The 21481-nt window shown below is 39.9% G+C and overlaps 1 protein-coding gene across 1 annotated transcript in view; it reads left to right on the top strand.

Annotated features, from left to right (window-relative positions):
• Window positions 1–21481, top strand: part of PKD1L1 (polycystin 1 like 1, transient receptor potential channel interacting) — a 197653-nt gene that overhangs the window by 90093 nt on the left and 86079 nt on the right. Inside the window, exons 21-23 of the mRNA XM_075214369.1 lie at window positions 1923–2138; window positions 3622–3861; window positions 17195–17308. Coding sequence (XP_075070470.1) covers window positions 1923–2138; window positions 3622–3861; window positions 17195–17308 — 570 coding nt within the window. The remainder of the gene's footprint in view (window positions 1–1922; window positions 2139–3621; window positions 3862–17194; window positions 17309–21481) is intronic.

Genomic DNA, 21481 nt, shown 5'->3' with positions numbered 1-21481 from the left:
CATTAAATAGGTTACAAACAAAGGGCAAATAATGTGATTGTTGATTCAACTTCAGTTATGGTTACGTTTTTAAATTTCATGGTTTCTTGTATAACGTCTGTATATGGTACAACAGTAACCGAACGTCAACCTCATTATTTTTTTGTCCACTGTGAAGCAGAGTATCTTGCTGATTTTTTTGTGGTAGTAATGTATGCCATTTCTTAAGCACCTAAAAATGAGATAGCTAATGTTGATTTAAACCAGCCTTTTTAATTATTTCCAAAAACTTGCATTTTTGCTGTAACTTGAAACATAAGGCAGATGCAGTAATTTGGTTTGGATTCAGGAGGAAAATTTACCTCAGGGTCCAAAATTCGTGATGATTCCTTAATAATCACCCATGATACTTCAAATAAATAAGCCGTGATTAGTAAATAATTTAATACATTTAAAGATCAATATTTTGGAAACTAATGGTCAGACAGTCGAGATATAAGGCAGAAATAGTTTTTTGGATATCCTCTCTTAGCTAAAATAATTTCATAAAAATCTGAGATGGGTGGTGGGCATTTCATTTTTGGGGGGGTGATCTGATGTGAAAAGACCCTAATGTAGAATATGCAGATTGTTATTATTTAACAAATTAAGGCTTATTACCTATTCCTCAATAATTCTGCATGTTCTAGGCCTCGGGATCTCGATATCAGTGCTCCACCTGTTCTAACTTTTGAAGGTTGCTTGTTATATATAAGTGGATTTCTATTTAGGAATAATATTAGCTAGCATTGCAACCAGTAAAGATATTGACAGCTAAACAGCTGTCTTAGTATACTTGTCATATATATCTCCTTAAGATAACACAAGAAACATTGTAGTGGAGACAAAAGAAATGTTTACAATAAATACTTTTTCCAATTGTTATGTAATATGGCCACTCAGCATGCATGTAGCTTATAAGTTACCAAGTGACATATAACATATTGTGTGTATAGTGTTTTAATCAGATAAGTTCAATAAATTCTATGAATCATATACAACTGAGCATTGTTTATAGATCATATTGTTAGATAACACCACACTCAAAATACCAAATTATCCTAACTGGTAAAGCTGCAAAAAATTAGCAAGGTTTCCCTCTTTGAATACAATGTAAAATAAAGGCAATTAGCGGCACTCATTCCAGATGATCCAGAGTAAAGAATTATGCACACAGACTGAGAAGTAGAATCGGTGTGGTGTGCAAATTTAACTTTGTCACTTTTTGTTGTGCAACAGACTGTGTATTTATTTTGACATTAATTAAACACTTTAATTGTACACACGTGGATTGCAATCAATTAAGTAACCTCTGAGAGCATCTAATTGCACCATGGTTTATTTAGGTGTATCTTGGCAAATGTTATGCATTTAATCAATTATTTCCTCCTTTTAATTTGTGATAACTTAAGAAAGGCTTAGAAATAACATACACATCAGACGCAACTGTCCCTTCACATGGAGTCAGGTTATGGCCACTTAAAATTGAAGAGGTGGAGCAGTGGAAGGCATGTTGGAACAAATGTGACTTATGTAGGCTGAGAGTCAGAAGTATATCAGGAAATGTAAAACATGCGGATGCTTGATCACTGGTGTAAGTTAGGAACTAATAATGATGACCAGCAACATAGATGTGGCTCAACGTACCCATGTAAGAGATGTCTTTTTTGGAAGCAATTTCCGTCTGCATTTTAGACGGAAATTGTATTCTACCTCTACATGAGGCCCTTGATGTCATAAAAGATGTATGTTGCAAAGAGGTTGAGAAACTCTGTTCTTCATAAATAATACTGATAATAGTATGAAGCATGTGCCCATAGGATGTTGTGAAGAACAATTGAAATAAATGATTTGCTTTATGTTATTTAGAATCATGATCAGTGCTTTTCATCCATTCACTCTAGGTTACAGTGGACAGTGCAGTGCTTATTATTAATTATACAAAATCAATTGTGAGAAGGAGCTTTGAGAGCAGTGAGTCTGGAAGACATTTACTACAAAGAGCACTGGCAGAAAAAGTGATTTTCCTGATATCCAGTGCAATGGAAGTGTTATCCAAATCAATGGAAATGAAAAATATATTTTTGGATGGAGTGGAATATATCAGTGATTTGATGCTGGTATGTTTAACTTTTACTTATTTTTGTTACTGCATGTTAATATTTTGCACAAAATCTTTCATTTAAGTTTAAAAAAATAAAGCACCTTTTTACATTTATTTTTTCAAGCATATTATTTTGACATTTGCTTCATGACTGATCGCACATTTCACCATCTTTATTTTTTATACATATGTAATGGATTGTTTTATACCAATGGTATGATTGGGTATAATTATTTCACACGCTGCCTCTAGATGCCTCGCACTCATAAAAAAGTTTATAGAAGTGGGCACTGTGCTGTGCTGCATTAACATTAATTAGATTAGATTACACTGCTTGTCTGAAGTTTTAAATGCATTTTTGAATGCATGTTAGAATGCAAGTAAAACCACATAGCAAACGTCTATCAAGGACGTAATCGTTTATTATGTGCTTACTATGCATTTTCACTTGTGTTGTAACAATTTCTTTTAGTAACATGTGTATAGATTTCAACTGTTTTAAAATGCATCAAAACCACTGAAATGGAATAAATAGTGGCTTAAAAAATGCACTGACCGCAAATTAAACAAGTTAAACACGTAAAAAAGCAAATATGTTCTCACTTGGTGCAATTATTTTTTAGTTTCACATAAATTTATATACAATCTGTGCATATGCTGGGGAAAGTAGAGGGGTTACTTAATGGTTTCCAGTAAAGGAATTTACAGTTATCCAAACAGAGTTGCAGTAGAAAGGATTTCCCATTGAGTGGTGTGGGTCATCACATAGCTCTGTATTGAAAAATCTATACAATCAGTGAATTTATGGTCATCACCATTTTTTTCTGGAATCTGGCTAGCACATCTAAAAGAAGAAAATTCTGCAGTCATATTATTTTAGTAATATCCATTAAACATATAGTTTTCATTTATTTGTATTTGTGAACCTGTGGTGTATACAGGTTGTTGTTTGCTGTTTAAAGGAACTGCTGCCAAATTGTGGTGAGACTTCTCTTTAGTTATTGGGCTCAGATGATATTTTATGTGTTGAGCTTTACCTAATTATGGCTATATCAGCAATCTGAAACTAAATTTAAAGAGCTTTCATAACTATGTTGTAATACAAGTTATATTTACATTTTTCGATTAGCGTTCTTACTCCCATTTCTGTTCGATTTGTGATTGGCATATTCTTCTCCTTAATAAGTTATAATAGCTAATTAGTAACATTTGTACATTTTCATAAAATGTATTGAGCTGCTGAAGTTCATGGCCATTTATTAGTTGCTTCCATTAATTATAATTCTAAAATTATTCTGTGATGTTTTATTATGATATCAAATTTTCTTAAGTTCATAACATATCTGATAGAAGTATAATTTCAGTTGTTGAACTGTTTAATATTTGAATAAATGGAATTTTGAATCACTTGAATATAATATTTTATATTATTATTATTATTATTATTATTATTATTATTATTATTATTATATAAAATTGTTTTGAATTTTGTTTCTCAGAAGTACATCACTTTAAACAATGAGCAACATTTTACAGTTAGTACAAACCTCCTGGACCTTCATGCCAGCGTGTATGAAAACGTTCAGACTAATGTCCAAACAATTGGTTCTTCAACATTTTACCTGCCACAATTACTAGGCAATCATAACAGAGGAAAAAGCACAAATATAACATGTTACATCAGCCTATTGCAATATTTCAAGAAAAATCCTCACTTTTGGAACACATTATCTTCTGACGTAAGTATGTTTTGTTTTTATATATCACAGCCTGTTAATCCTTTATATTCAATGCCTTGGAAATGTCAACACAACCTTACATTTTTTACACTCTTCACTTATCTACAGTATATGCTATTAACATGCACATGTTTTTATAACCATTGGGTCCTTACGTATTTGTGTCAGCTTTTTTCTTTTTTGTAATGAAAAATAGTCTGAAAATTCTTTCTGAAGGGAAAGCTCAAGCTCTTTCAAGGTGGCTGAACACTGTTAGCCTGAATTAGAGATGCATGTAACTCCATAAAAATGTGACTGGTGTTCAATTTATTGCACTGGCATGGCCACAACTTACTCCCATATTGTTTTGAGCATATCTAATCATTGTGACCCTGCTTCGGTTGCACCGAGGGTGTAAGCTTCATAAAGCAACATTCATTCTAAAAATAACAAAAACATACCTGGATTACCATTGTTACGTTCCAACTTTATTGTACCTGTTCTCTGTGACAGGCTGAAGTTAATTATTGTGCAACGTATTAAATAAAGAATATATATATATATATATATATATATATATATATATGTATATATATATATATATATATATATATATACACATAAACATTTTATTTAAAAATACCTGCAATCAAGTATCAATCATAATCAAGTATCACCTGCTGAGCATAGCAAAGCACAATCAGTATAAAAAAAGGTGAATCTCTGCTTGACCATATTATAGCTGAAACATTGAATCAAATATTGCTCGTCAGGGTCAAAAAGCGCATAAACCAATCAATCACAATCAATGTATTACAGTCTTTTCAGATCAAAATGGATCCGGGTGTCGTATTTTCCGCAACGTGATTCTCATTGTGGAGTACTTCTATATATTCATATATCAGCTCTATGTTTGAGCATTTTCATCACAGGAAGCTTTGCACTTATTACATCCACATTTAAAAATATTTCAAGTTAGTTGTTTTTCTGACTTAAAGCTTAATCATGCTGTTTGCGTTTAACCACAACCCAGTGAGATTGGCGGATTTACTCTGGTTCAATACCCTGTCCTCTTTAGGGATAACCCATTTTATTAAAATAATTGTGCTCTTGTGTGTCACACACACGTTATTATTACATAGTAGGTCAACATCATGCCTCATAGGGACACCACTTTCCTAATATTCTATCAAGAAGAAAATCAAATGGAATGTTTAGGAGCGGATTAAAACCACAGTTAGCACTCAAGATTTTTAGTTTTACCTTAAACAAAAGATTGACATGTCATTGCCTTGTGGGGACAGTTTCATGTATTCCAGCCCAGGGCTGCCATCAGAAATTGTGGGGCCCAGTACAAATTAAACTGACAGGAAACTATTTTAAAGAGGAAAAAAATGCAGCTGGAACAGTGACCCAGCCCAAGGTAGTCCACTACGGCCTGGAGGAGCAGATGCCTCCTTGCCCCACAGCCCAACCAGTCCTTGTGTACAGGGCACATTTTTATAGTTAATTTTTCGCAATAATGGTATATGGTGATTAGCCTTTTACTTTGCTGTTGATGTAAGATTTTTCTCACCGCTTGATAGGTCCACTTTAATATGCTAAGTAGATATATTGACACTCATAACTAGACATCTATGGGACATCATGACCTTGTCCCCCGACCAACCACTCGAATAGGCAGATGACTAGACCTACCACCTCAACCTCTGTATATCCAGCAATTCTTAGTACCTTCTTTATTTTAGTTTTCAATTATTACTTTTTTAACCATGGAAAACAGGAAGCATTACTCAATTTTCATTTTTAATAATCAGTCTTTGAATTAGCCAGCCTTATTTTGGAGAGACCTGTAGCTTGATGCTCTCTTCCAATCATAGTACCAAGTCCCTGGGTTGGTTCAGACAGGGTTGGTTACTTTATTAGAGGCCAAAATATGGAGAGGGTGATCCTGGTCCTGGCATATGGAAATTATAAAAGTACTTGATATTAGGCAACTAAATAAAATTACTTACTAGAAGTTGGTTGCTGCAGCCTCTCTGCTTCTTCTTCAGTGTGAAAACCATCACCTGACAGGGAGAGGATCACATGATCGCAGGGGTGGAGCAATCATTCCCCTGTGATAGCATTCAGCTGCCTGGCTGTCACAGTGACAGTCAGGCTAACGGCAGCAGCAGGGACGCCGAGGACTGGAGGACAGCGGCCCCCCTTGTAAGTCTGTGCCGCCAGGGACCCCTGGTGAGCACAGGTCCGATACAACAGTACCCCCTGCACCCCCCTGATGGTGGCCTCAATGTTTTACCTCCACCTGGAGACTAAATAAACCATTTGGGAAAATTCTTGTTATTATTGATAATTGTCATGTATTTCTGGGAGGCAGTAAGATTGTTTGTGTACACTAATACCATGCCAAAGGAACTCTGCCAATTGATCCAATTCTGTGTCTTTAAAGTTGAGAACTTTTGATAGTGAAGCTACATAATTTGAAAGCTTAATGTAAGACCGTGTTTGGGGATTTTTAGCACCACATTCCTGAGCAAAAAGTGTATACTGTCAGAACCTCTGAAATGTGACAAAGCCTTGCAAACATGTAGACATTTTCAGTGGTCACCCCACATTGTTCACAGGTCTCTGCAAGACGTTCCATTGCACTTTGCATTACGCATGTTAGCAGGATTGGAACTTTCCTACCTTGATTTCCTTGGATTTCAGTCCTTGTCAAGTGGAGGCAGAGTTTCTACTCAAGCTCAGAAATCACTATCACAACATCTTCATAAAGATCTGAAGTACCTCTGGAAGAAAAAGTAGTTAACGGCATCTACAAAACGCCCCTTCTTTGATTGAATAAGATTACCTGAGCAAAGGTGACCTTTGCATGTAATGCCCAATTTTTAATTGAAGGCTCAGCTGATAACTTGTTTTGGTACTCCTGCTGTTTCTCATTAAGATACAAGTGATTTATTTTACATATTCAGAAAAAGGATATAGCTAAGTCATTTTCCATTTTGACACTTTCAGAGTTTTTAAGGCAGCCGAAGAGATCAGCTCATTCCATCTTGTCTCATACATCTTCCTGAAGTTGCATGCATTTCCCACTGTAGCAATGCTGCCATTCATCAATGCTCGGCATTCCACAATACTTTAAATCTGTTTAAAGCTATGTCCCACTTTCAGTGCCAGCGAAGGACTCTTAAATGTACTTGTTTGATTGTAGTAGCCAGCTACAAGCTCGCAGTGTTTACTATATGCTAAAAGTTTGATGGAATAATAAAGTCTTACATTCTCTCCAAAGGGCTAACTTAGCCTTCCCATTTCTTGAACAACTAATCTGATCCGGGTATAGAGATGCTGTCCCATCTGTATAATGCATATATCATTTTAATTGTGAGTAAATGTAATCTCCTCTCATATAATTCAAAAGCTTCCAAAATCCGCTGTTAATGCCAGGTGGAACAGGTTCAGCAAAGGCACACAGAGACTGAGAGAGAAAACTGGTTTTGCCAGGTTTGGGTTTGTTGCATTTTTGTTTTTGTTGTTTTTTTTCTTTGTCGACACAGGTATTTTCTTGCAAACAAGTTTTGGCAATTGAGTCAATGCATGGAACCTTTGAGAACTGCACCTGTTTTTGGTTGTTTGCAAGATTTAGAACTCCCCTTCCTATCCTAATTACCTCAGGGTTGTGTGCAAAGTTACTTCTATTTCAAACATGTCTTAATTGTATACACCTTTCCTTTGAGTACTTGGGAAATTTAAGTGCCCTTGCAACTTCAGTCTCATTATGATGAACATGTTCTATATGCCTGACTATTTTTGAGAGGTTTCTCACAGTATAAGCAGTACTTCATTTTGTTATGTCATTTTTTTGGGAAAGTGTTTAGACAGGCACTATATCAGACTTTCAATAATCTGTGTTTAAAACACTGTTGCTATCTGTTAGAGAATCATTGTGTGTAGATCAAGTCTCTGTGTTGTTCATTGTTATAATACTTTCCTGCAATGGTGTATAATCACTGGTGTTGCTGGTGTCTGACCTATTCTGCCTGCTCTTAGGGGTCAGGGACACTCTCATCTTCACTGTTATTCATTCTGTAATCACTGACAATATTCATATTTAGCTTTATAAAAAAAGAGAGATAGATAAATATCCATAACAATACCAAAATATATTAAAGAAAATTACAGAGAATGTTATCCCACACTGTTCCTTTTTTCCTATTGGTGAGAGAAGGTTGTGATAGTCTCGCTGTCTCTAGTATACAGTCATGGTTAAAAGTTTTGAGAATAACACAAATATTATTTTTCACAAAGTCTGCTGCCTCAGTTTTTATGATGGCAATTTGCATATACTCCAGAATGTCATGTAGAGGGATCAGATGAATTGCATTAATTTCAATGTCCCTCTTTGTCATGGCAATAAACTTTATCCCCAAAACAACATTTACACTGCATTTCAGCCCTGCCACAAAAGGACCAGCTGACATTGGATCAGTGGTTCTCTCGTGAGAGCGTTGACTAGAACAAGGCTGGAGATTTCTCTTTCATGCGGATTGAGTTAGAATAAAATACTGGAGGCTTTAAAAGGAGGTGGTACTTGAAATTATTGTTCTTCCTCTGTTAACCATAATTACCTGCAAGGAAACACGTGCAGTCATCATTGCTTTGCACAAAAAGGGCTTCACAGGCAAGGATATTGCTGCTAGTAAGATTGCACCTACATCAACCTTTTATAGGATCATCAAGAACTTCAAGGGGAACTTCAATAGTTGTGAAGAAGGCTTCAGGACGCCCAAGAACTTCTAGCAAGCACCAGGACCATCTTCTAAAGTTGATTCAGCTGCAGGATCGGAGCACCACCAGTCCGAGCTTGCTCAGGAATGGCAGCAGGCAGGGTTTCTGGGTCTCTCCAGGAAAGCATCAGGGACAGACTGATATTCTGCAAAAGGTACAGAGATTGGACTGCTGAGGACTGGGGTAAAGTCATTTTCTAAGATGAATCCCCTTTCAGATTGTTTGGGGCATCTGGAAAAACGCTTGTCCGGAGAAGGAAAGGTGAGCGCTACCATCAGTCCTGTGTCATACCAACAGTAAAGCATCTTGATACCATTCATGTGTGGGGTTGCTTCTCAGCCAAGGGAGTAGGCTCACTCACAATTTTGCCTAAGAACACAGCCTAGAATAAAGAATGGTACCAAAACATCCTCCAAGAGCAACTTCTCCCAACCATCCAAGAACAGTTTGGTGACGAACAATGCCTTTTCCAGCATGATGGAGCACCTTGTCATAAGGCAAAAATGATAACTAAGTGGCTCGGGGTTCAAAACATTGAATTTTAGGTCCATGGCCAAGAAACTCCCAGACCTTGATCCCATTGAGAACTTGTGGTCAATCCTCAAGAGGTGGGTGGACAAACAAAAACCCAGAAATTCTGACAAACTGCAAGCATTGATTAGGCAAGAATGGGTGGTCATCAGTCAGTATGTGGCCCAGAAGTTGATTGACAGCATGCCAGGGCGAATTGCAGAGGTCTTCAAAAAGAAGGGTCAACACTGCAAATATTGAATCTTTGCATAAACTTAATGTAATTATCAATAAAAGCTTTTGACACTTTGAAATGCTTGTAATTTTACTTCAGTATTCCATAGCAACATCTGACAAAAAGTTCTAAAAACACTGAAGCAGCAAACGTTGTGAAAACCAAAACTTTTAGCCATGACTGTAGTCATGTTTGTGGGGACCTCATTTTGTGTCCCCACATTGTTGGTGTGTTATCAGGTCAATGTCCCCACTTGTACAGTAGCACAAGTACAAACAAACTCTCACCAATTTCACAATAATAAAAATAGATAAGGATAGATAATAAGGGGTGTGGCCTGGTTGCCTAAGATGGCAGATGCATCCAACAAGCGCTCTGTCTAGCTACCACTGTAATCTGCCAGCATCCGAGTGATAATGCTCCTTTCACTGTTTGTCAAAGTGTCTTTGGCTATCTGGTCAGCCTTCCTACCTATCTCCACACACACTCCTTCCTTTAGCGCCGAGACCACCGGGAACTTCATTGGGACTGGTTAAGGGGCCTTCCTGCTGGAGAGAGCAATCTGCCTCTACACTCCCCGGGTGGCTCGGAGACAACGCTGGCCTATCAGACCTCAGGTACTGCAACGCCTGGATTCTTAGTAGTGTGACTAGATTCACCCCTGTTACTTGGCAATCCACTAGTCGCTACTCACTCACTACCCGCTGTGGGGACTCTAGCGCTCTGATCTCAACATCACACGCACCCCTGTCCCCTGCAAACAAGAGCATCTTTTCAACAGAATATGTGGGTAATCTGTCAGTCTGTTTTTCTTATTTTTTGTGATAAGCCCTTTCCCAACAAACTGCTCTGACCACAGACTATTTTTGCTACACATACAGTGCTAGTACTACATTTTGACTCTTTTGCACTCCGTACATAAATCTATCACGTGCATCTTATTCTGCACAGTCCATGATTTTTACTAAACCTATTGCATGCCTGCATATTATTTCTTGCACAACTCAACTCTTCTCTATAGACACTATATGATGTTGAATACTTTTGTGTCAAAAAAGAAAAAAGTATTATAGGAGTGATACCTTTATTGGCTAACCAAAACAAAACTTTATATTTGCTAGCTGTCAGAGCACAGAGGCCCCTTCATCAGGCAAGTTTACAAATGAATGATTGAGAAAAGAGATGTTACATCAAGCAATTTGTACAGGGGGGGTACATCATTAAGATAAGCTAAAGTAATAAAACTGAGGTTTTGCTTACGGATTGAAGAGTGAAAGTCGTAGGAGTTCAGAGATACATTGTACACTATTACGTTGTACACTAATACAGTGTACAATGTGGCCTGAGGGAATCTACATTGGAGAGAATGTACACAGACACACCGTATAGAAGCCTCTGGACACCCCCGTGGGTAAACACTGCTCTGGACCAGGACACAGTATGACAGATTTAAAAGTCCTAATTCTGAAAGGTTTTTTTTTTAAATGACAGGGAGAGAAAAATCTGGGAATTCAAGCTGATAAGAACATTCCAGTCATTGACTCAAGGACTCAACCTAACACCTGGATTTATGACCCATTACATAGACACACTTGGCAACCCACAGCAGAGTGACTCCAGGGGGTAAATGTATCAAGGTCCGATTTTGACAGTGTGTTAAAATCGCGGCAAATCGCAGTGAAAAAAAACTGAAATGTATCAACCTGCGATTTTGACCCCACGCTTTTTTTTTTTAACTCTCTTCTATTCTTTACCATTTTTACACTGCCAGGGCAGTGTAACAGTGATGTGTTTCTACAACAGGCTGCTATCAAGCAGCGTGTTGTATCTGGCGTGTTTTCAAGCAAACTCTCCTGAGTTTGCTTACTCGCAGCTTCATACATTTGAGAGTTGTATAACTGCAGTGGCAAATAGTCGGGAGTTTGATCTCTGGCGATTTTGGAAATAGCGATTTTGACAAAAGCACAACTCTGGCAATTTTGCATGAAATCTCAGCTTCATACATCTGCGAGTTTCAACTCTCACGATAAAATCGCTGGATTTGCAAAATCGGACCTTGATACATTTACCTCCAGATCTCTGAACTCTGAGGACTTTCACTCTTCCATCCGTAACTAAAACCTCCGGTTTATTACTTTTGCTTATCTTAATGATGTATTCCCCCCCCTATACAAATTGCTTGATGTAACATCTCTTAAATGTTGTGCCCTTTTCTCAGTCATTCATTTGTAAACTTGCCTGATGAAGGGGCCTATGTGCTCTGAAAGCTAGCAAATATATTTTCTTTTGATTAGCCAATAAATGTATCACTCCTATAATAACTTTGTCTTTTTTGACACAATTTTTCTGGCTGACACAGTACTGCAATAAACAAAAAAATTTTTTTTTGCTACACACTCTAAAGACACTGAAATTTTCAATTATAACAGATTCCCAAGACTTTGCTGCCCTCCAGTGGACATTAGCAATTCCAACACTTGCAGTATCTACTACAACTACAGTATAATTGTGTAAATGATTGTAATCAACACTCTCCTGCAAAAACTGTACTGCACCTGCCTACTATTAGAAACTTTTTTGACCAGATGTAAGTTCCCTGTCGAATCTGGGATCTGAGGGACCTTGACTATGGCTAACTGGTAGGAGTGCACCATTTTTCCTACCATCCATTCCAGCCTGTTCCCCCTCTTAGTCCCTTACAGCCTGTCAGGCGCCGTTGCACCCTCCCGGCTGCCACGGACAGGTGCCTTCTTCTTTCAGGGTAACCATGGGATGCGACTTCCGCCTGACCGTCCCTGGAAGCATTCTGTACATCCGCATCCCACTGCTGAGCAACGGGACAAGATCCCTTCTCTGCGGCAGCAGTCAGTGATGTCATTGACTGCCAAATCTTCAATTAAGGCCCTTAGAACTCTGGCACCACTAGGGTACCAAAGTATTAGGTCTCCTAGTTCCAGCGCTTACCTGAATCTTACTTGTTCCTGCATCATTGTTCCCTGTTCCTGACTCCTGCTTGTGATACCTTGGTTTGACTTTGGCTTGGCTACTGACTACTCCCTTTGAATCCTATTTCTGTCAGCATACCTGTTTGGCTTTTGACCTTTGGCTTTCCTGACTACTGTTCGGATTTTGCTCTGGTACCACGTACCCTTCTGGCTATTGACCTCGGACTTTCACCTGTTTCTGCTGGTGACTGTTTTTGAGGGCTGCGGCCTGCACATTACACGCAGCGAAGCCTATAGTTTCTTGTGGGGATCCCTTGTGAACACCAGGAGCATGTTAGACTCGGCACCTCTTAGCTCAGTAACGACAACTACTGGCAAACAGTTACCATCCTCATCCTCCCTCTGGCAAATGTACCCTTTTCCTTTTTGTTTTTTTGGGGCACTGTACAATGTCTCTGGAAAATGTCTGCCAAAAATAATAAAGTTGCACCAGGCAGCACAGCTCCGATCTTTGTCACTCCTCAAAAAAATGTAGAAGCCTCTTCACAATTCTCTGATCAATGTCGCTCTTCCAGCCCTACTTCTCAATCTGCAGCTGAAATTGATTGCAAAGTTTAAGCAGCTATCACTAACCTAGAAAATGACATCAAACTTACCTTTCAACAAGAATTTAAAACAGCTTTTGTCAAATTCAGATCAGAAATAGCGGCTCTTGGCTCTAGCATTGACACTCTTGAATCTATAACTGACAAACTGTGCCATGTCCAAACGACCTTTAAACAGGAGCTCACAACACTAAGCTCAGAAATGGAAACCATCAAAAAGAAACAAGAGTACCAAGAGAATAGGTTATGACAAAACAACCTGAAAATTCATAATGTTCCAGAATCCGTGACAAGTTCCTCTCTTTCCTTAATAGTTTCTTCAAACACCTAATATCAGATCTTACTGATTTTGAACTCTTGATTTCCAAGATATGCAACTTCATTTGTTTCAGCACTTAGCTCCTGCCACCAACCAAAACGCAGGGACCTTCAGCTGGTGACTAGGATCCTGCGTCAACACAACTACAAATACAAATGGGTAGTTCTCTTGAAGTTACAAGTTTTCACAAAAATTCTATGATAAAGCTGTTGAGGCAGAATCAATACTTGCTAATAAGCTGCACCATAAAAAAGCTCTTGAACTGATCTCTGCAACAATCTATCTATGACCCTATACAAAAGTGCTCATGAATTCCATAATTGTTATAAAGATCTACACAATCTATCTGGAGCCCTGTCTTCTGCTGAATCTCTGGAGGATCAGACCAGCTCTTTTCTGTCCTTGCTTATATAGCTGAGCCTCTCTGACAGTTATTGTTCCTTCCTGACTGCAGATACCACACAGGAGGAGACCTTATCAGCAATCAAATCATTAAAATCATCCTTAGCTCCCTGCCCTGATGGTCTCACTCCTCAATATTACAATAAGTTCTCCAGTATCCTCGCCCTGGGTGCGACACACTTTTTCAATAAAATCTTTACCAGATCTTTTTGCTGCTGCAACGACCTTGGCCTCTATCATTGTCATACCGAAACCGGGAAGAGATCCTCCTTCCTGCTCTAATTATAGACCAATATCATTATTAAATGTTGAACTTAAAAGTTATGCAAAAAAATTAGTGAATAGACTGAATTCCCATCTCCTCAATAAATCCAGATCAGGTCGGGTTTATCCCTGACCATCAGGCCTTGTATAGCACAAGACGAGCCATTGACCTCATCCACTTTATTCATGTGCTCAAAGCACTAACTTTAATTATGGCGCTTGACGCTGAAAAATCTTTCGATCATATCTCATGGACACTCATGTCTAGAGGTCTGAGGTCTATGGAGTTCACTGCCACATCCCTTGATGGATTATTAGCTTTATACCAATCCCCTAGAGCAACAGTATTGGCCAATGGAGTTGCTTCATCTCGTTTTCTAATCTCAAATGGCTCGCGGCAAGGGTGCCCCATCTCGCCCTTAATATTTACACTATTAATTAAGCTTTTAGTTGCACAATGAAATCTTCAAACAATGCTATTTTAGGAATAAAATTAGGGAAGACAGAGTACAAAATTTCCTTGTTTGCTGATGACATCCTCCTGACCTCATCTGATTTGACCACAACATTACCTCAGCTGCTTAAAGACCTTGAAATCTATAGACATCTCTCAGGTTACAAAATTATCCCCCCAAAAAAACAGAAGTACTTGACCTCTATCTCACGATTTTCACCAGAAAAGATCTGGCCAAAAATTCCCCTTCAAATGGCCTCAAAAGAAATTTAAATAGCTGGGCATCCACATTGCAAAACAATATAGCCAGCTCTTTCAAGCTAACTACCCTTGTCTGCTGTTCCAGGTCAATTCTGACCTAGAGTGCTGGAATTAAAACTTCATCTCTTGGATAGGACATATAAACTGTGTTAAAATTAATGTTTTACCTAGGTTTCTCCACCATTTTCAAGCCCTGCTAATTCGAGTGTTCCTATGTAATTAATCTTTTACAACATTATACATTGCAATTTATATGGGGGCAAGAAACGCCCCAGAGTTAAGCTTTGGTTTCTACAGAGGTTGGTACAGGGCGGGGCTCTAGGAGTCCCTAACTTCAAACAATACCATCTGGCAGTGCAACTCGCCCAATGTGTATTATGGAATATCCTTGGTTCAACAAGACTTGGACCTAAATTGAGGCAGAGAGCTTGGGTATTTGCTCGGTCTCCTCTATTCTGTGGCTACCTCGACCCAGCCGTTTGAAATCAATTCTCTGTCAACCAGTTATTGCTCACCCATTAGAGCTTTGGGATCAAACAAACACAATATTTAAATTCACTTCAACTCCCAGCTCAATTATTCCACTCTTTGATGATCCTAGATTTCCACCAGGCTGTATCTTGACCTCTTTTCAATTTTGAAAGGTGGGAAGTAGCAGATACCTGAATGATATCACTAAGGATCTCTCCTTCCTTTCACTTGATAACTTAAATACTTAATTCAATATATCTAATAAATATTTCTTTCAATACTTGCTGCTGAGGAATTTCCATTCCACCGTTAAATCCCACTATGCCAGACCATTGACTTTTTTTGAATGCTTCCCTAAGACACTCTTCAACAAAAATTCTCAGATCACTTCTGTATTGGCAACTTAAATCCTCAGACACAGATGTGAAAGACCCGCATACAGGGCCCTCTTAAGAACATCTTTGGCCCCCTGGGCACAGCAGTGCACCCGGGCCCCTATATATACAAAAAAAAAAAAAAGATTATATATATGGGCCCTGCAGCCCAGGGGGGCCCGTCGGAGGCAGGAAAGAAAAAAAAACCTGAAAAAAAGAAGAAAATACTTACCGTGCTGTCAGCTGGCGATCCGGCTCCCTCCCTGGTCTCCTCCTCCGTCGCGCTCCGCAATGGATGTAGAGCGGGCGTGATGATGTCACGCCCGACATGCACTGCGAGCGCGACGGGCCCCCCTGGGCTGCAGGGCCCCCGGGCACCTGCCCATTGTGCCCAATGGGAAAGACAGCCCTGCCCGCATAAACAAGCTTGGTAGGAGTATCTAGGAGATTCTCTGGTCAATGAAGACTGAGAGGAATAAGAACAAATACTGCCTCTAGTTCTATTTGTGTAAAGATAAAAGAGAATGCACATAAACTCCTGTATCTATGATACTTAGTCCCCACTAAACTGTACAAGATTTTCCCAGATTCATCCAGAAAATGCTGGAGAGGCTGCTCAATTGATGGCTCATTTCTCCACATATGATGGCAATGTCCCAAACTAATACCATTCTGGTTAAGGCTTGTAATTTTGCATCACTTTTATCCCTTTTTCTCGATGTACACCTCCCTCCCAAGTTCTTCCTCCTTCCACTTGGGATCCCAAAAGCCACTGCTCAGCAGAATAAGATGTCTAAGCAACCATGTGTCATATAGTCGCTGATTGAAAACAACCTCATGCTCCAACAATGTAGACAGTCATTAATAGAGTCTGACACATTTATAAAATTGAATACATGACTAGCATTCTTAATAATACATCAAAGCTGTTCACCAGAGTATGGGAACTGCAATCTCCTTGTCCTCCTGGTCCCCCAAGCCCCCCTTACACACACACACACGCCTTTCCCCCCCTCATTCTCCCTTTATAGCTGCAAGCCACAATGCCACCTTAATGGAATTTATTTTTTATTTTTCTGAAAATAGTTCAGCAATTATTACTTTCAGCTTTTTATATTTTTGACATATGTCAATTTTGTGATCCTGCGCTCTTACCCCCTTTATATGTTGTATATGTGGCTACTTTCCTTTACTTATTGGTGTATTTGATATTATGTATAACTTTGTCAAATGGTGTAATATGCTGATATTCAAATAAATAAAGTTGTTAAAAAAAATAGATGTAATAAATATTTTGCATTTAATTTTATGTGTTTTACCAGTGACAGTGAATGTAAAACAAGTAAATTCCTTGGAAAGAGTACCTACGTCACAGTATTAATAGGCAAAATAGTTGAAAACATAACTGTGGGTGCAAAAAACACTTAATTCCTTGACAAATATGCCCCTAAATCTCTAGCGAGGACAATGTTTTGCTAGTGCATACCTGCACTGCTAAGATGTGTGGAGGAGATCTGGGTCCTGGGCTCTTTCCTATAATCTACCATTAATTGTATTCAAGACTAGAACATCCATACAATTCTATAAAACTTCTTGACCGGCATGCCATGGAAATGTATATTTTATACTAATTTTTAAGTACCACAATTCTTCTTTGCATGTAATTTTTTTTCTTTGGGTAACTTTTGATGTTTGGTATATGCTGACCTGTTTTATGTTCTTTTAGCTGAATGGCTATTTTACAAGCCTTAGTCTCCATGACTGTTCTACTGGAAGAAAATTCAACACTCGAGACAATCTAACACCGGTCAAAATGGAGATTGAAAACAAGAGAAACCAGGTAAATCAGCACTTGCTTTGCTATGAATTCATTTGGTACTTCTATAAAGCTTCTGCTATTTGTTTTGCTTGTGAATGGTGTGTCAAATCTAGACCAGATTTTGGATTGATGTGAAACCAGTATTTGTATTAAAATTATTTCAAAGTTACAGCATTAATATATATATGTATATATACACACACATACATATACTGATCAGCCACAACATTAAAACCACCTGCCTAATATAGTGTAGGTTCTGCTTGTGCTGCCAAAACAGATCTGAATCGCAGAGATATGGACACCTCTGAAGGTGTCTTGTGACGTGATATCTGGCACCAAGACGTTAGCAGCAGATCCTTTAAGTTCTGTGAGTTGCGAGGTGGGACTCTATAACTAGTTTCTCCAGCACATCATCATCAACAACATTTATTTATATAGTACCAGCAAATTCAGTAGTGCTTTACAATTGGGAATAAACAGTAATAAAATGGCACTGGGTAATACATACAGACAGAGAGGTGAGAGAGCCCTGCTCGCAAGCTTACATGGGACAATGGGCGTTTGATACACAAGGGTAAGTGCCACATATTGCATATTGGTCCAGCTAGAATGCACAGGTAAATAGAACATCCCACAGCTGCTTGATCGGATTGAGATCTGGGAAAGTCAAACCTTGAACTCTTTGTCATTTTCCTCAAACCATTCCTGAACAATGTTTTGCACTGTGGAAGAATGGATTATTCTGCTGTAAGAGGCCACTGCCATGTTAGGAACTCCCAAGTCAGTAAAGTGAAACTCGGGAACTACTCAGAAGGCCAGGTGTTCGCTGGAGCCCCTAGTGGTGGGGACAGACTGGGCTGCGGGCCGACCGAGGGTCGAGTAGCGTATACTGACTTAAAGGAGTTTCCCAGAAGTGAAATGATTGGTGGACTGTAGTATGAGAGAAATCCAATGTCAAAAGGTCACAGGCACAGAAGCAATATCCAAGGGCAAGCAAAGGGTCAAACTCACAGGCAGAGAAGCAAAATCCGAATTCCAGGCAAAGGTCAAGGTCAGAAGAGAAGGGTCAAAGGTCCAATAACAAGCAGGGGTCAAACACGGGTGGTCAAATCTAAGGTAACAGGAACCTAAATGGATAGTACAAGCAGGCAGCAGGACTGAGGACAGAACGCTATAACCGGCAGTGAGGCTCAGTCCTCACTGCCTTAAATAGTACAGATGGCCAATCAGGACACAGTCCAGAATATGTCCTCAGCTGCAGTATGATAGAGATGCGGAGCCTGCAGCCAATGGTATAGGCAGAGTGCCAGCAGTAACCTAATCTGTAATCAGCCTGATAGCTGATCCTACACAGCCTTGCATTGCTGGCCCTACCTAATCCTGTGCGCACGCGCCCGACTGTTTGACAGCTGGCCGGGCGCGGCGTCAGGAAGACCAAAGCGTCCCGGTTGTTGCCCAGGCAACCGGGACACAGAAACTGGAAGTGACGTCCTGGTTGCCGTAGCAACGGCCGGGGCATCACCAGGAACAGCAAGAGAGTCGCGGCGGTGCCCGGAGCCGCCGCGACCACTAACATGCCATCAGGGAGTACCTTTGCCATGAAGGGCTGTACGTGGTCTGCAACAATGTTGAGGTAGTTGGTAAGTGTCAAAGTAACATCCACATGAATGTCAGAACCCAAGGTTTCCCATCAGAATATTGCCCAGAGCATCACACTGCCTCCACTGGCTTGTCTTATTCCCCAGTTAAACGATGCACCTGGCTGTCCACATGATGTAAAGGAAAACGTGATTCATCAGCTCAGGCCACCTTCTTCCATTGCTCCATGGTCTAGTTTTGGCACTCACATGCCCATTGTAGGCACTTCAACACTTGTCAATTTTTCTTGTTTATAGCACATCAACTTCAAGAACTGACTGTTCACTTGGTACCTAATATATACAGGTGCAATCATAAAGAGATAATCAATGTTATTTACTTTACTTGTTAGTGGTTTAATGTTGCGGCTGATCAGTGTATATATGCACCTTTTTCCAAACGGACCTTAGCCTGGCCGTAAAAGCAGGCGTTCCGGAATCTCCACAGGGAACAGTAGTAGAAAATGAATTGGATTTTGGGTGAAACCCGAAGTTGCAAAAAAACGGGGACGTGTGAATAGTGGAATGGCAAGAATTATTGTACGCAAATTCTGCCCAGGGCAGGAGAGAGGACCAATTATCGTGAAATTTAGACACATAAATGCGCAAAAACTGTTCCAGAGCTTGGTTCGTCCTCTCTGTCTGTCCATTCGACTGAGGATGATATGCTGAAGACAGACTGATAGAGATCCCGATGGACTTACAAAAGGCTTTCCAAAACCGGGCAATAAACTGGGATCCTCGATCTGATACTATATCTTCAGGAGTCCCTTGAAGACGAAAAATATGCGTCAAAAACAAGGTGGCCAGGGTTCTGGCATCCGGTAGCTTGGGCAAAGATATAAAATGTGCCATCTTACTGAACCGATCGACAACTACCAGGATGGTGTTATGTCCTGCGGATACTGGTAGGTCAACAATGAAATCCATCGACAGATGGGTCCAAGGCCTGCTCGGTGCCGGCAAAGGTAACAATAGCCCAGAAGGACGGTTCCTATCGGTCTTGTTTTTAGCACACTCAGGACAAGCCCGAACATAATTCTCCACATCGTTTGACAAGGTGGGCCACCACAACCAACGAGAAAGAACCTCAATAGTCCTACGGATTCCCGGATTCCCAGCAGAGCAGTTGTTGTGGCCTTCAATGAGAACAGATTTCCTTAAATGAACGGGGACAAATAATTTGTTGACCGGTGTCTGAACTGGAGCGATTCTCTGGAAGCACCGGATAGTTGCTCCTAGGTCCTGGGTGAGACCAAGATGAACAGCAGTTGTAGGAACAATAGACAACGGGTCCGGAGACTGAGGATGATGGGCCAAAAAACTTCGGGACAAGGAATCGGCCTTAGTATTTTTAGATCCTGGACGGTATGTAATAATGAAGTTAAATCTGGTGAAAAATAAGGCCCAGCGGGCCTGCCTAGGATTCAAAGTTTTAGCGGTCTGAATGTATTGGAGGTTTTTATGGTCCGTGAAGATGGTGATGGTATCGGTAGCTCCCTCTAAGCGTCCCAGTTGTTGCCCAGGCAACCGGGACACAGAAACCGGAAGTGACGCCCTGGTTGCCGTAGCAACGGCCGGGGCGTCACCAGGAACAGCAAGAGAGTCGCGGCGGTGCCCGGAGCCGCCGCGACCACTAACATGCCATCAGGGAGTACCTTTGCCATGAAGGGCTGTACGTGGTCTGCAACAATGTTGTTGGTAAGTGTCAAAGTAACATCCACATGAATGTCAGAACCCAAGGTTTCCCATCAGAATATTGCCCAGAGCATCACACTGCCTCCACTGGCTTGTCTTATTCCCCAGTTAAACGATGCACCTGGCTGTCCACATGATGTAAAGGAAAACGTGATTCATCAGCTCAGGCCACCTTCTTCCATTGCTCCATGGTCTAGTTTTGGCACTCACATGCCCATTGTAGGCACTTCAACACTTGTCAATTTTTCTTGTTTATAGCACATCAACTTCAAGAACTGACTGTTCACTTGGTACCTAATATATACAGGTGCAATCATAAAGAGATAATCAATGTTATTTACTTTACTTGTTAGTGGTTTAATGTTGCGGCTGATCAGTGTATATATATATATATATATATATATTGTTAGGATTCCTAGCAAACTCAGGAAGCGGCAACAGAAATATAAAATCCAAATGTCTTTATTCAGGCAAAATGTATAAACAAGGATTCAGTTCATGGAATATGCCGATTTTCAGGTAGCAGCATAAACAGGTATAACTCCAAAACTAAATATGAACGGGTGTGATGAATGGCAGAAAAGTCCACAGAGCAACAGCATCCAAGCAATTGACAAATACAGTTAAAATGCAGGAACAAATATAGAGTTACCCTATTGCCAGGATCCACAAGTCTGTCCAGGGAAGCAAACAGAGTAGCTGCATCGAGTGACCAGGCAGAGGTCTGAGCAACAAAAGTTCAAGCAGAAACCAGTGTCTAGGCAGAGTTCAGGGTCACAAGCAAACAAGCATAAACTGGCAATCAGGCCGAGGTCACAACGGGAGATCAAGCAGCAGTAGAACAAACAATGGAACA

This window comes from Mixophyes fleayi, chromosome 5 (genome assembly GCF_038048845.1).
Source record: "Mixophyes fleayi isolate aMixFle1 chromosome 5, aMixFle1.hap1, whole genome shotgun sequence".
NCBI classification, from domain to species: Eukaryota; Metazoa; Chordata; class Amphibia; order Anura; family Limnodynastidae; genus Mixophyes; species Mixophyes fleayi.
The sequence above is the reverse complement of the archived record's forward strand: the minus strand, read 5'-3'. Positions and strand labels throughout refer to the sequence as shown.